Source organism: Dryobates pubescens, chromosome 26 (genome assembly GCF_014839835.1).
Source record: "Dryobates pubescens isolate bDryPub1 chromosome 26, bDryPub1.pri, whole genome shotgun sequence".
NCBI classification, from domain to species: Eukaryota; Metazoa; Chordata; class Aves; order Piciformes; family Picidae; genus Dryobates; species Dryobates pubescens.
Genome location: NC_071637.1, coordinates 13,945,243 through 13,960,588, shown reverse-complemented (window position 1 = coordinate 13,960,588; position 15,346 = coordinate 13,945,243). Strand labels below are relative to the sequence as shown.

At 45.3% G+C, this 15,346-nt stretch overlaps 1 protein-coding gene across 2 annotated transcripts in view; it reads left to right on the top strand.

Annotated features, from left to right (window-relative positions):
• Positions 1-15,346, top strand: part of LOC104308751 (serine/threonine-protein kinase 4) — a 49,874-nt gene that overhangs the window by 10,984 nt on the left and 23,544 nt on the right. For both annotated transcript variants that reach the window (XM_054173528.1, XM_054173527.1), the window contains one exon: positions 1,292-1,478. In XM_054173528.1, coding sequence (XP_054029503.1) covers positions 1,292-1,478 — 187 coding nt within the window. The remainder of the gene's footprint in view (positions 1-1,291; positions 1,479-15,346) is intronic.

Genomic DNA, 15,346 nt, shown 5'->3' with positions numbered 1-15,346 from the left:
GTGTTCCCAAGCACTTCCCAAGTGCTGTGGAAGTTTCTGCTGCAGTCCTTTGTTAAACGATGTGTAGCTAACAAATCTATTACTTTCTCTCACCCACTCATCTCCACATAAAGTTACTTCTCCTCCATTAACCTCTTGTGTAGTTTTCTTCTCCTCTTGCTATTGGTTTTGAGGTTGAGAAGTAAACTCTATGGACAGCTTGGCTGAACAGATAAAATGCTTGGAACACCAGAATGTGGAGGGGTCTAGCTTCTCTGTGACATTGAGATGTAGTATTGCAGCTTGATGTGTGAGGCCTATGTTTTTTCCTCTAGCACTGATAAAGATCAGTAAGTCCATGTCACACAGGACAGTGAACTTTGTCCTTATAACAAGAGCATTTCATCCAAGGTGTGATGAATAGAAACTCTACAATAAACCTAGGAAGTGACTTCTGTTCTAGTAGATACTTGGTCCACATTTCTAAGAAACTAAGTGGACTGTGGAAATTTTGACCTTGATTAAATCCTGGTCAGAATATATACTTAGTGAAGCACACACCACCTAATGAAGCTCCTACCTCTGGCTAATTTAACTCTCTCCCACAAATTGTCCTACCAGAACTTGTTTCAGGAGCTTATATTTTCCTACAGTCAGTCTCTTGTGCCTTGACTGCAGTAATTCCACTTCTGTAATATTAGTACCTATTAACAAACCAATAATTTTAATTTCAAAACAAATTACTAGACCAATAGTAATTAATTCCTCTTGAAAGATTTGCAAATTCAGTTAGTTTTGCTTCAGTGCTTCTGAAGTTTGTAGCAGGTAAAACTGTCTAAGTGCTAAAGAGAGACTCCTTAAAAACAAGGTGATTGTTTTTCTTCAGTGTCCCACAAGCACTCCAGACCTAGTCCTGTTGCTGTCTAATACCTAACAACTCCTCAGTGAGCTGAACCACTTGAGATAAGGGGTTTAGGTCTACTGTTTAAAGGAGCAGCATGAATAGAAACACTGAATGAATATTGGACAGGTCACCAGGTCAGAAATGAGCCACAGCTTGCACTGAGGAGTTTCTGCTGATTATCTGTTCTCTTATGTTTTTCATGCTGGCAGAAAAGTATGAAGACTTTTCCTTACCTGTTTGGAGATGACAGGGAGAGAACCAAGTGCATAAACCAAAATGTTGCTTCTATGTGTATTTGTGTAATTAATCTCTGAATTAGTAAGGCTTGCCAGTGTCCTTGGCTACAGATATTCTTCACAGGACTTCACCACCATGAGTAAAAAAATCCTTTATGGCATCCTTGTCCAGGAAGAAGATGAAACTGATTCCGGGACCATGGTGAGGGCAAGCGGAGATGAAACTGGTACCATAAGAGCTGTCAACACGCTGAGTGATGGAGCCAACACCATGATCGAACATGACGGCACCTTGGAATCCCAGCTGGGTACAATGGTCATAAACACAGAAGAGGAGGAGGAGGAGGGCACCATGAAAAGTAAGGAAACACCTTTATTTTTATAGAATATTACTTAGAACCTAATGTGGGCTGTGATGGGTGTTTCCAGCCTGGTTTGATATTTTGGTGGCTTGTCATGATGTCTTTTGGTTCTGGAGAGCTGAAAGTCTTAGGTCCATGCCTGATTTTAGGTAATATGAAGGCTTTTTGTTGATCCTTTTTTACCTGTTTTGTGAAACTCTAATATAAGGGTAATCAAAACATTTTGTGTCACCTTAGAAAGTGATCTGGCTGTAACCTGGCATCTGTAAACAGCAAGCTTGTTTCAGAAGTGATGCATCCAATTAAGGGCTACATGTGTGAAATGACAAATCCCTTGCAGGGCTCAAGCACAGCAAGGCACATGGTGGGAGAAGCAGGCATCTATAGGCTTGTGTGCATCTGTAGTGGTACTTCAGTCACTAGGAACAACTAAATAAACTGCTGCTGTTCTGAGGCACTCAAGGTGAAATCTGTTATGCCCTAAAAGAGAGAAGCTTGCTTTAAAACTACAATCCTTGTGATAGGATGTAGGGTTTAGAAATAGGTGACTTTGATCCCTGATAGTCTGTGGAAGACCTCACAGCTTGAGCTGCAGAAGGGTTAAAACTGTGTCTTTGATTAAAGAAATGGCAGGGAGACCCTGCTCAGAAAGGTACAACTAGAACAGAAGGAATCTTTTCTCAGTTCTGGAATCTCATAGAAACCTGTTCCCACTGACTGGGTAGTGGGAACACTGCCTCAGCAGTGTTGAGGCAGAGGTAGTCATAGATGACTCAGCTGCTCAGCATAGGTGCTCCTCCAAGGGCAGAGGAAAAGTGCTGAGTTGGGGCTCAGCAGTAGTAAAATGTTGTGGCTCTTGCACTTCTTCCAAAGACTTCCTGATTTTGGACCTTTAGCTATTGTGGGAGAAGGAAAAAAAAAAATCTCAACAGGTGTTTGGAAAAGTCCTTTTCTTAGGTGTTTCTCTGTTGAAAGCACCTTCTGTGGGGGAGCCTGTAAGGCTCATGGAAAGATGCTGGGTTTGTGAGTGAAATTTCAGCAGAAGCAGTTTAAAGAGTTTTCTCAACTTTGGCAAACACTGATTTAGTGTCAGAAACCAGAGGTGTCAGCCCACAAAGCAGCTTCTGGCAACAAAGACAATGGTGTAATGCCCTGAGATTTTGTGGAACCAGGTAGCTTTAGCAAGGAGACTGACGCTGAGAGTAGCTAAAAAGTCATCCCAAGAGTGGGATGACTTGCCAGCCTTTACTAAACCTGGTGAAATCTGTGGTTTTCTTTACAAACAGACAGCAGTTCATTTCTCATCATCAGTGTGTGTGGTTGCATTTTGTGGTTCACAGGGGCAGGTTTTCCTGTCTGTGGTGCTCCTGCACTGGTTGCCAAGGGTGCGCCTCTTCCCGTCTTCATCACAAGCGTATCTTCTCACTGTCCAGTCATAGTTGCAGCGTTTGTATCTCAAGACCATCCAGTGCTCTCTGTAAAGCAGTGTACAGAAGTTTGAGGAGATGTTATTAAAAGCATCTCCTTTAAAAGGACCTAACTAGTTTTGAGCAGCGTGGGTTGTGAGGATGTAGCAGTGTCTGTAATGCAGTGCAGTGTCTAAACTCAAGAGGGAGCTCCAGAACAAGCTCTGAGAGCTCCGGATCTCTGGGTACTAGAAAGTCCAGGTTTTATTTTAACCTCTCCTCTTAGAATTCAGATTTCTTAAACCCCTCTGTTCTCCAGCTGCTGCTCTGTAACAGTGTTGAAAGCTAAGTGTGTGGCAGTGCTTGAGCAGTTTTGTGTTCTGGAGGAAGCATCTTGAGAGCCTGGGTGCAAGTGATGGTTTACACCGGTGTCACTTTGATATTGGTGGGCTTCACAAAGCACTATCTAGTGAAGACCCAGCCACAGTCAGCACTCTGCTGCAGGTTGTGTTGCATTTTAAAACCTCCTGCTTGATTCCAAGAAATCTGACATTAATGAAATGATTGCACCAGACTAAAATTTAACTTCTCCTTTACACCTTGTTCTCCTCCTTACCCAGCAGCCTAATTCTGAAGTCCTGGCTGCTACGCAGAGCAGGTCTGTGCTTGTTCTCTGGATGCTGTGCACAGCAGTGTCTCTGAGCAGCATGCCCTTCATGAGAATTGCCTATAGCTCCATTTCTCAGCTCACCATTTCCATATTCATGGTCTCATAACATTCAGTTCAATTGATTTAACTGCAAAGCTCATCAGCCTGCTGCAGAACTCTCTGGAGCAAGGTCTTTTTGTGATCTTAAATATAAATGTGATAATACTGTTTGGAAACCACAGAGTTTGAAGAAGCATCATTGATTCATATTTTTAAAGATGTCTATATTTCATTTGGCAGCTTGTATTATGACTCACAATAAAACCTAGTTGAAGTCAATAAAAGAGTTCTTGCATGGCATTAGCAGGAGAATTTAGCTTCACTGGGTGTCTTGGGCTCTTTAATTGCAGGCTTCTGCGCTTGTGTTTCAGCCCTTCCTTCTCGAAAAACCTCTTAACTTCACCAGTTTGGGGGTTGGTTTTATTTCTTTTTAATGTAAAAAGTGCTTATAGGACATTAAAATACAGTGTTTCAGATAGGGTTGTCTTAAAAATCTCTAGCACAGAATCACTGGGTACTAGGAAGTCCAGGTTTGATTTTAACCTCCCCTCTTAGACTTCAGATTTCTTAAACCCCTCTGTTTTCCAGCTGCTGCTCCATAACAGTATTGAAAGCTCAGTGTGTGGCAGTGCTTGAGCAGTTTTGCCTTCTGGAGGAAGCATCTTGAGAGCCTGCTGAGGTTGGAAGAGACCTTTTAGATCATCAAGTCCCTTCCAGTAGGCTTGAAAGAGATTCTTGCATAAATTAATTCCTGGTTCTTCAGAAGGGAAAGGATTCCTCAATTCCAGCTTTTTGCATTGGGGGGGGGGGGAAAGTTTTGTGTTGTAGTCAAATGAGCTCCATTTGCTTAAATTCTTTCCTTTGCTTGCCTTTCTATTTTTCTTCTGGGCACTCAACATAACTACTGGGGCAGCATTAAAAATGTCACAGTGACATTCTGTTACATGTTTTGAAAGCTCTCAGGCAATTGCCTGAAACCGCAGATACTAAATGAGGCGGCAGCACGTTTTACTGGGACATTGATCCCTGACAGATTGCTTATGGATGGCAGCGAAACTATTCCAGGAAAACTCCAGAAGTGGCTTGAAGGACTGTAGATGAGCGGTGCTTTGCCATAACTGGCCTTCAGTAGATTCACAGAATGGTTTGGGTTGGAAGGGACCTTCAAGATCATCCAGTTCTGATCCCCCTGCCATGGGTGGGGATACCACCACTAGCCCTGGTTGCTCAAGGCCTCATCCAGGCTGGCCTAGAACACCTCCAGGGAGGCAGCATCCATGACCTCCCTGGGCAACCTGTTCCAGTGTCTCACCACCCTCACTGGAAAAAGTTTCTTTGTAATGTCCAGTCTAAATGTCCCCTCTTCAAGCTTCAATCCCCTCCATCTTGTCCTGTCACAACAAGCCAAATCCAAGCTGTGTTTCATAAAAGTTCTGTTTTCATGAAGGAATGAAAGAGCCAAAGAAGGAAGCACATAAAGTGACAATGGTAGTTTATAATCCTGAAGAGTACCATAGGATTTCTCGCTTCTTACTGCAGGATTGTTGGATTAGATGACCTCTAGAGGTCTCTTTCAACCCATGATTCTGTGATTTCCTTCCCCCCCCAGTACAAGTGACTGAAAAGCTGGTGGGCTGCAGCAGAAGGCTATAGGGACATCGAAGTGGTATCCACCATACAGAAAGCGTGGGAAGAAAGGGTTTTTTTCAGCCTGGGGGTGGCAGGAGAGACTCTCGCTGCAGTCTCCTACCCCAGCAGGCCATCAGAGCCCTACTCTCCCCAGTGAAAGGATGACAGAAGAGTCTGAACCACATCAAGTATGAACACTCAGCTGAACATGAGGAAGTAAGTTTTCACAACAGAGATGGTTGTGCAGTAGAGCAGGGCTGGAAAGACTGTGCAAGGCCCTGGGCAGCCTGGTCCCAGCCATCACACAGGCAACCAGACTAGTGACTTCCAGAGGTCCCTGCCAAGCCCAGCTCCTCTGACTCATGCTCATCACATTGTCAGACCCCCCCCAGTCCTGCAGTCTCTTCAGGTCTTTCCATCATGTGCTACATTTCATCACCAATTTTAATGCGTGTCTACACATGGGCATCTTTGTTTAGTGTTAGCTGGGGTTTTGTTTAAGCTAATTAAAGTAGAGATTGCTTGCTGGCACACAAAAAATGGGAGAAAAGATGTTATCAAATGAAAACCAGCCAGAAGACGTCAGAAATGTTCACTGCTGCTGTGATCTCAGTTGGGGTGCGTATGCAACAAGACCGACAGAAACTGGAGACTGAAAGACATCAAATCAATCATCATCCCAGCACAACTGGATTTCTTTTCCTCAGTCTGGGCACTTAACAGCAGTGGTATCTTTCCAAAGATGATCTGCTATTAATTCACTGCTATATCTTTAAGAGTTTGATAACAGGCGGCCAAAGACAGAAATCGATCACTGCTATTTGCAGAAGCAGCTCCTGCTGAAAGATGACACAGCACTAAATGAGTCTGTGCCAAAAGCATTTAACTTCCTAGTTTTATAGGGTTAGACTGAAATATGAACATTTGACAGAAAGTGAGATCACAGCTGTGGCAGAGAAGAGCCTTTCATGAGAAGGTCACCCTGCAGGGATAAGAAAGGCTTCACCATGCATTGATCCTGAAACCGGGAGAGCTGCTTATAAGGATGAGCTATGAGAGCTCCCTGGAGCCATGAGCAGGCCCCCATTTCCATACGCAGTCATCTTTGAGGAGCTGTATTAATTACACAAATGGAGCACCACAGCTCTGCTGGAGCTGGTCCAGCTGACTGCAGAAGTGCAGGTCTGTGTTAGCTGCACAGAGCCACAGGCACTGTGAGGACCAGAACTGCTCGTTGTTCAGCCTGTTGTGTGGTGAAGAACAAAGTCCTCCATGGAACACTTACAAGCACTGCCTGGCGTAAAGCCATGGTTAGAAAAGTGTAAGAACATCAGCATTGTGTGTGAGAACAAAAAAAGATGTGGAATTGGTGGTTTCAAAGGTAGAGAATGCTGTAAATTATGAGCAACAAGCATCCTAGATTCTGATTTTACAGGAGCACCACAGTGACCTCACTGCTCTTTTAGTACCAGCATACCTCACTCAGCACTGGAAAGCAAAGTCCAACTGCACATGGTAGCATGCAAGTTGCAACAGTCCCTACCTAAAGCACAAACAGCCCAGACAAGCCCAAAGACAACTGACAGGTACAAGGAGGGCACTGCAAGAAGCCAGCAAGGCCACACCAGCAACAGGCAGTGGCCTCAGCATCCTGGATCCTCTCCTCTGCCTGGCCACAGCAAGGGCAAGTTTTAAGGAAAAACTTTACCTGTGTGCTTCCTCCCCAGAAATGTGACCTGAGGGGATGGCTGACTGCAGCATTCAGACCTCCTTACATCAAGCTTTTTTGACAGAGAACATGAGGAGAATCTGCAGGCTGCTTGCATTTCGGTGTGATGCTGCAGAGAAAGTAGAATGATAAAGAAACAGTGTGGTCAGTTAAACCAGAAAGAGCTTTACTTTTCTTTCCAGCAGTGAAGAATATCCATGAAACCAGATCATCCAGAGTCATCTAGTCCAAAGAATCAAAGCACTCATTTTGTTGATTTTTGTCAAATTAGTTCTCACAACTGAAAAAAATCTCAGAAGCCTGTCAGCTTTATGGAAGGCTTCAAAAGGAAAGTGGGAGTTACAGAGTTCTTCTGTCTGAGCAAGCTTGCCAAGTAATGAAACTGAAATTTCTGCCTTTCTCAAAAATTATTCTTCCCTGCTCAAACTCTAGAGCAGAAGAATCCTTGTTTAATTATTCTTTCCTCTGGAAAGAGATTGCTGTTTTCTACCTAGGGCGAGCATTCTAGAGTCACAAAGATTGTCATAAGATAACCTCAGGAGCACTGCATGCTCTCTGCCTAGGTCAGTTTATACAGTTAATACTTAAAACATCTACTCCTGAAGCCATGGTGAGAATCTTCCTGCCTTATATCACAAAAATTGGAGCTAGAGTGATGGCATGGAACAGTCAGGGCATGCTGCTACAAATTTGTCTACAAAAGGTAGTGCAGATCAGCAAGGAAGCGATCGCTTGCTAATTAGCAACATCAAACTAAACCATGATAGGTAGTACATGTGCTTGTCAGGAGTGCAGGAGGCTGCAGTCTGCAGAAAGACGACTGGCCTCAGCTCTGGAGACCTCTTGTGTTTAGGAGATTGAGGTGTCAGAAGCAACAAGGCCAAGAATTTGTACGTTGGCTTGCGCTAGGGAAGTATCACAGACACCAGACACAGCCCAGAAAGAGCCCAGGGAGCAGCAGCTCTGGACAGCCCTGCTGGAGTGAAGTGAAAAGCACTGATGGTAGCTTTAAAGGAGGCAGAGCTATCACTGCACCAGCAAGGATCCCCTGGGACAAGCAGCAGTCTTGTGCTCTTGGATACAAGATTAAATAGTCCCTTTCACAGCAGGATCAGCATCTGTCACAAGGCAAGTGGCTTGCTTTGTCCTTGCCGCTGTCAGACTCGTTCTGGAGTTACAAACTCTCTCATCTCCAGCCTGAAGTTTTTGTGCGCTCGCTCTTGAGCATGCCTCAGCTCCTTAGTATTCAAAACAACCTCCTCCACAGTGTGTACCCATTTTTAATTGTGATTATTTAGGAGGTCTCACATCTAATCTCATTTTTCATTTTAGTGGTCTGAGTAAGCATAGATCTTCCACTGACTTCTATGTAAAAGGCTTAGCCCCCAGTAGTCTCAGGAAGCTTCTGTCTGCTTTAGTCTAAGTTATGGAACTTTAAGGCTTATAATGCACACACATTTGGGATGCACAGAACAGTGCCTGCACTTCATTAATATTAAATTTCAAATGGAATTGCAGTTTTGTTTGCTTCAGGCTATTTCTTGAAGATCACAGATAAACTTTAGCAGCTGGACAGCGTAATTTGTACAGTACATTGAGAAGTGAGTGCTTTTAAGCAGCAAAGAAGAGAGATGCCAGTTTATTCAACCAGAGCAAAAAGTGCTCCATCATTAATGAACTCACTCCATGGCAACACAGGCTGAGATTTCCTCACATTAAAAGTTGGCCACATATCACTTCATGTCTATTGAAGCTTATGAGGACAAGTCTTCCCATAATTATAGCCTATCTCAAACTAAATCAAAGCAGAACATTACCTGACAGGTCTTGCTAATAAGAAGGTGACCTTAAATGACCATAAAAATCGACATTGCATGTCCTAACCTCTTTTAATTAATATAGGACATCTAAGGAAAAGAGTACTGACAGTCACCCAATGCCATGGTGTCAAAAACTGAGGATTCTTCCTGAAAGAGGAGAAAGTTCTCACAGTAATTAAAGCTATTTAAGACCAGGTTACCTCCTTTTGGATCTCCTCTACACAAAAACTCAGAAAATATTATAAATACGTAGTAGATTTCTTCTGCCATCACAGATATTCAGCAGAGACCTCATATCTTCCACCTTGTTAGCTTTCATTGCTGACTTAGTCCAGCAAGCACAGTACATGACCTAGGCAGCGAGTTGTGAAAGTGCATCAGTAAGAGGTGAAGGTTTCTTATCCTACATCAGCTGGCTCAGGTTCTGATGAACCTTGATGAGGAACAATCTCATCAACAGGGATGAGGTCTTCGGATCCAGCACACTGTGGGCAGGAGCTCAGGCTCCCTCCCCAAATGATTTATAACCAAGGAAGCATTTGCTACCACCCTTTCTATCCAAACCCCAGAAACTCATTTGCTTATCTAGGGAGAACAGAAAACAGCATAGCAATGAACACTTTCTTTTTTCCCCTGAAGCTTGAAAATCTGCTGGTAAAAAGCTAATTTGGTTATAAACTTCTGCAATTAAGGAATTCAAAGTTTATAGGTTTTTCCTTATTCCTATTCAGGAGGAAAGCTTCCTCCAGGGTGTGTTTTGATCCAGTCGGGAGTTTATTCTTAGAAGAGACAGGTTTGCAAATATATGCATATGTATGGGACAGAGCCATACTTACTCTGTGGTTTACTGCAACTCTGTCTCTTGGTTGAGTCTCCTGAACCATACTGCCTCCTGTATGCTGTTCAGGGCTGGGGCAGTCATGCTTCTCATCTTCCTCAAGCCAGCACATGTGTCAAAAACCCCTATGCCCCTGCTTTCTGTCCCTCACCATCACAAATGCAGGAGCTTAATGATAAAGTGTTGGGAACAGCAAAACCAGCTGTGGTAAACACAGACATCTTTCTCCAGTGTCAGTGTTTTTGCAGATACTAACACATGATTAACTTTGTCTTGGTTAAAGCTCTGTCAAATGCTCAGAAGAACAAAAGGTAGGCAAGCATCCAACTTAGATATAACTCTTCACGCATCAGTCTGTGCATAGCCACTATTCCAAGTCCTAGCATGCTGCAGAGGACTGTTGTTCAAAGCCCACAGCAAAAATCTCACAATGAAGTGACAGCATGTACAACTCCTCCCATGGCTCAAAAATCCTGTCTGCCGGGCTGCACAGCTTGATATCCTTTCTTCCTACTCTTTCTTCACAGAAAGAGTAATTGGCCATTGGAATGTGCTGCCCAGGGAGGTGGTGGAGTCACCATCCCTGGAGGTGTTCAAAAAGGGATTGGATGTGGCACTTGAAACCATGGCTTAGTTAGTCATGAGGTGTTAGGTAATAGGTTGGACTTGATGACCTCTGAGGTCTTTTCCAACCTGGTTGATTCTATGATCCTTAAGCTGTGCTGGCCCCTCTATGTCAAGTTTGCCAGCAAGGCTGCTAGGAAGAAAAAAGTCAAAAGTAATGCAGCTGGAGGAGTTATCTGTGAAGATTTGGCTGTACAATGCTGCTACAGTTCAAGAAGAGTTTCATCACTGTAGGTGTTTCTGTAAAGAGTGTGGTATTTAAATGCCTAATGCCAAGAGTGGTTTATGGTCCAGTTATGCCTAAATCGATCCATTCATTTTAAACACAGAACTGTACCACTGGACATTAATAACACTAAGTAGTGGGAAGCTGCTAAGAAAAGCTCTTGTCTACAGAGCAAATCAGAAGCCAAACACAGCCAATATTTTTGACATAGCTGTGATGTAAATCCTGACAAGATGTGGGGTACCTGCATCAGCTACTTGGCTAATGTGCGTCTGATACGGCACCAGTTACAGCTACCAGTAATACTTTATTCAGTTATAAACCTTCTGCCATCCATACTCATTCTTCTGGTCACATTACAGCTTTTATGGTCATTGCATTAGATGACAAATCACAGGTTAATTAGCGGGGAAGAAAAGTTTCCTGAGTCTTGGCAGTGGCACTTCTCTGCTTTAGGTTGAAGCGTCACCCACTGGCTGTCTCACAAAGCCACCAAGACTAACGAGCTTCTCTGAATCATTTTTCTAATAGGAAATTGCCAAGTTTGCATCTTAGCTCATTTAATTTGCTAATGAAACCCAATCTGCCCTCAAAAGGGGAAATGGCTTTTCAAAAAGGACACAGCCAGGCTTAGCAGCGTGGGCATGGGAAAAGCGTAATGAAACCCAAACCATCCCTAACTGCATGACAAGAATAAAGCCTGGGATTTCTTGCTTTAAACATTCACTGACTATTAATACAGTGTGCAGGTAAGAATTCTTATCTAGGCAAAGGCAACAGGAAGAAAGGCAGCAAGAAAGAAATTCAGGGCAGCAGATGTGTCTTTTATTTCCAGCAGGGGTAAACTGACTGATGTACTCCAGTTTATACCTGCTATTTTTTGTATCATTAGTTCTAGTCTGTAGATCAGAAAAGTCGTATTTTAACCTCAAAATATTTCAAAACACTTTCCTAACATGGTAATTGTTTACCAATAGTGAAGACTGGAGTCTTGCCTAATGTAGGAAATAGGAAGTGCTGTGCAGTAATGCAATATTCTGACAATTTCCTGTCAATTTCCTCTGAAGGATGCTGGGCAGAAGGGAGGTAGTGGAGGTGGCAAGGGGCAGGGCTGGGCACCCGGGGGGGGGCACATCACCCTGATGGCACAATGCCATCACCTGGCATCAGCAGCACAACAGTGACTGTGCCCCGGGACACTATAAAAGGGAGCATCCTCCTGTGTCAGCTGCCAGATCCTGGCCTGGGAGCAGCCCAGAGACATCCCCGAGGAGGCCCTTGAAGAGCCAGTGGAAGCAGTTGGTGAGGGCTGAGTGAGGAAGACCAGAAGCTAGACTAGGTTGCTGGCTATGAGAGGAACCACCAATTTCTGGAGGTGCCTGAGGAAATCAGGATTTTTCAGCTTTGAGGAGCACTGCAAAGCATCCCTTCTGGAGCCAGTAGTTGTAAGAAATGGGATGTAGAGATGTTGCCAGGGTATCCAGTGCTTTGGAGCACCTATTGGTGTCATGCCAGGGTTCCTGCCCCGAGGGTCATTCAGGCCAGGGGCATTTAACCACTCTCAAAATGCCCTGAGGTGGCAGCAGGTTGAGGGAGAATAGGGCTCGGGCATCTCTTGGGAGGCGTGACCAGCCTGTGGGAGGAGGAAGCAGGTCCTGCCCACATGCTCAGGGAGTAGCCTATCGCGGGTGCCGGGGTCAGGAAGGAATTTTTTCCCCCGGGGCAGATTGGCTCTGGTCCCTGGGGGTTTTTTGCCTTCCTCTGCAGCACTGAGCATGACCACTTGTCAAAGCTCCTCTGGTCCCGTTTGGCTGGGTTACTGCCTGCTGCTCGTGCACCACGAAGACGGCCTCTCGTGCCCTGCAGCTGGGGGGAGGAAGGCTTTTTTCCCCCAGGTGAGCTAGTAAATGCCTATGGGGTTTTTTTGCCTTCCTCTGCAGCACTGAGCACGGCCCCTTAAGGGCCAGGCCTCCTTTGGGCCATTCTGGCCAGGAGCCTGCTTTGTGCTTCCATGAAGGTGGCCTCTCGTGCCCCGCATCTGGGGGGAGGAAAATTTATTTACTCCCAGGACGGGAAAGCTTCTTGGGTTCCCCAGGAGCTGCTTTTTCCTCTGTAGCATTGAGCACATCCCCTTGTTGGGCCTCCTCTGGTCCTTCTTGGCTAGGTTCATACTGCTGCTCATGCACCACGGAGATCTCTCGGGCCCCACATCCAGGGAGAGGAAGCTTTCTGGACTCTGCAGACGGGGAAGCTTCTTGGGTTCTCCAGGAGTTGTTTCTTTGCCTCTGTAGCACTGAGCACAGCCCCTTGTCAGCACCCCCTCGGGCCCTTTTGGCTCTGTTCTTTGCTGCTGCTGCTCATGCACCATGGAGATGGCCTCTCGTGGCCCACATCTGGGGGGAGGAAGCTTTCTACGCTCCTAGGACAGGGAAACTTCTTGGGTTCCCCTGGAGCTGCTTCCTTTCCTCTGTAGCATTGAGCACAAGTCTTTGTCAGGGTTTCTCTGGGCCCTTTTGGCTCGATTCTTGCTGCTGCTTTTACACCTCCAAGGCACCACTCAAACCCAGGCATCAACTCTGAAACAGGTTAAGGAAAACAAAACTAAATCCTCTTCCAATTGTAACCTTTGTGTTGTGTGTCCTTGAAAGAGTTTTGGGGCTGAACACCTCCTGACATTTCAGGCACATGGCAGTCTTACTGTTGCCTGATTCATGGTGAGTGCAGGGAGTGGAATGGAATGACAAACTCTGACACGGGTCCAGGGGCTCCATCCATAAGAGCTCTCTGCAGTTAGGCACACTTCTAAGACACTCCTAAGTCTGGTGTGGCCATTAGGGTTGGCCAAGGAGTAGAGAGGTGATTGTCCCCTTGTACTCAGCTCTGGTGAGGCCACACCTCAAGTATTTTGCTCAGTTTTGGGCACCTCTATACAAGAGAGATGTGGAGGTGCTGGAGCCAGTGCAGAGGAGGGCAAGGAAGCTGTGAAAGGCCTGGAGAATAAATGTTATGTAGGGCAGCTGAAGGAACTGGTGCTGCTTAGCTTGAAAAAGGAGGCTGAGGGTAGACCTCACTGTTCTGTACAACTACCTGAAAGGACATTGTAGGGAGGCTGGTGCTGGTCTCTTCTCACAGGTAATTAGTGATAGAACAAGAGGGAATAGCCTCAAGCTGCAACTGGGTAGGTTTAGAGTGGACAGTAGGAAAAAAAATATTCACAGAAAGAGTGGTCAGGCATTGGAATGAGCTGCCCAGGGAGGTGGTTGAGTCACCAACCCTGGATGTGTTTAAAAGTCATTTAGCTGTGGTGCTTGGGGATGTGGTTTAGGGGTGACCCTTGTAGAGTAAGGTTATCAGTGGGACTTGGTGATCCCGAGGGTCTTTTCCAACCTGAATGTTTCTGTGATTCTGTGAGTAGTTTCTGGTCTCCCTCTGCATCAGACACTCCTGAAAACATGCACTGACAAAACCCACCCATCCCCACCCACAATTCTTTTACCATCTCTAGATCCCTCATTCATTTTGACCCAAAATCCAGACAGCCTACCTCAGGCCACCTCTGGCAGCTCTACATTCTCCAGTGTCCTTTTATTTGGTACTTGAACAAGCCAGAGACACTTCAACATAGAACACAGGGCAGATTATGATACTAGACAAACTAGATCCTGTTTCACTTGGATCTGATCATATTGCAGTGTCCAAGGAATGCAATATGTTTATCTGCTTTATTATGAAATTATGTCCCACTCTTTAAATCCAAGAGACAAACTCATGCCAAGTTCCCACTACCTAAAAGCCTGCAGCAAACAAAGCATAAAAAGGAAAAGAAAGAGTGAAAATGCTGCACTGCTTACTAGCACTGTATATTCCCACAGAAAAATTAAAAACCAGTTGCATACATGCTAACAGTTCACAACATTGTTCTGGCTCTCAAGCACAATGGAAATTGTGGCAAAGCATGCTCAGGGAGAAGGACTTGTGGGTGTCAGCTGATGATAAACTCAACATGAACCTGCAGTGGTTGCTGGCAGCCCAGAAGGCAACCATGTGCTGGGCTCCATCAAAAGAGGTGTGACCAGCAGGACAGGGAGAGGACTCTGCCCTGTGCTCTGGTGAGACCCCCTAGGAGCATTATGTCCAGTTCTGGTGCCCCCAGCATAAGAGGGACATGAAACTGCTGGAGATGATCCAGAGGAGGCCAGAAAGATGATCAGGGTGCTGGGGAACCTTCCTACACAGGAAGCTGTGTATTTCATACCCATAATGTCCTGCTCCCTATAGATCAATCTGCAAGGTCTCACACTTCCTCTTTCTTCCCTTGCTGCCCCTGTGGGTAATGGAGGGGGAGTTATCTCAAGGCCTCTTAGGCCTAATGCCAGGAGGAAAAGGGGGAAGGGCAATCTCAGATCTGGCCAGCTGAGATTAGCCTAACGGTGGAGACTGGGGAAGAAAGAGCCCTGGGGGTTTTGGCTGTACCCTCAGGTAGGGAGAAGGGAAGTGCTGGGAGGTTTCTGGGTATGCTATAAGGGAGTCTGTGTGCTTTGGGATCTCTTTTGTCACTGTGCTTGTAGCTTCTGTAAAACACTCACTGCTTTCCCATTTAAACTCTCCATCACTTCTGCAACCCGTTTGTCTGAGTCGTTTTTCTGCCCCGGTGGGGGGCAAGGGAGGATCTGCCTCAAACTGTGGCACTTAGAAAGAAAACCCCAAAAATAACTGACTAAGCCAGTGTCATTTTAGTCTCCCATGCTGCAAACAATAGTTGTCAAGACACAGAGTAGAAGCTTGATTTACATTTTCTTCTTTTCCTTGGGAAGCCCGAATTCCTGAGCCCTGGGCTGGCTAGCAGTAAGCCCTGTGTGGATCAGCCCAGGTTGTTACAAATTC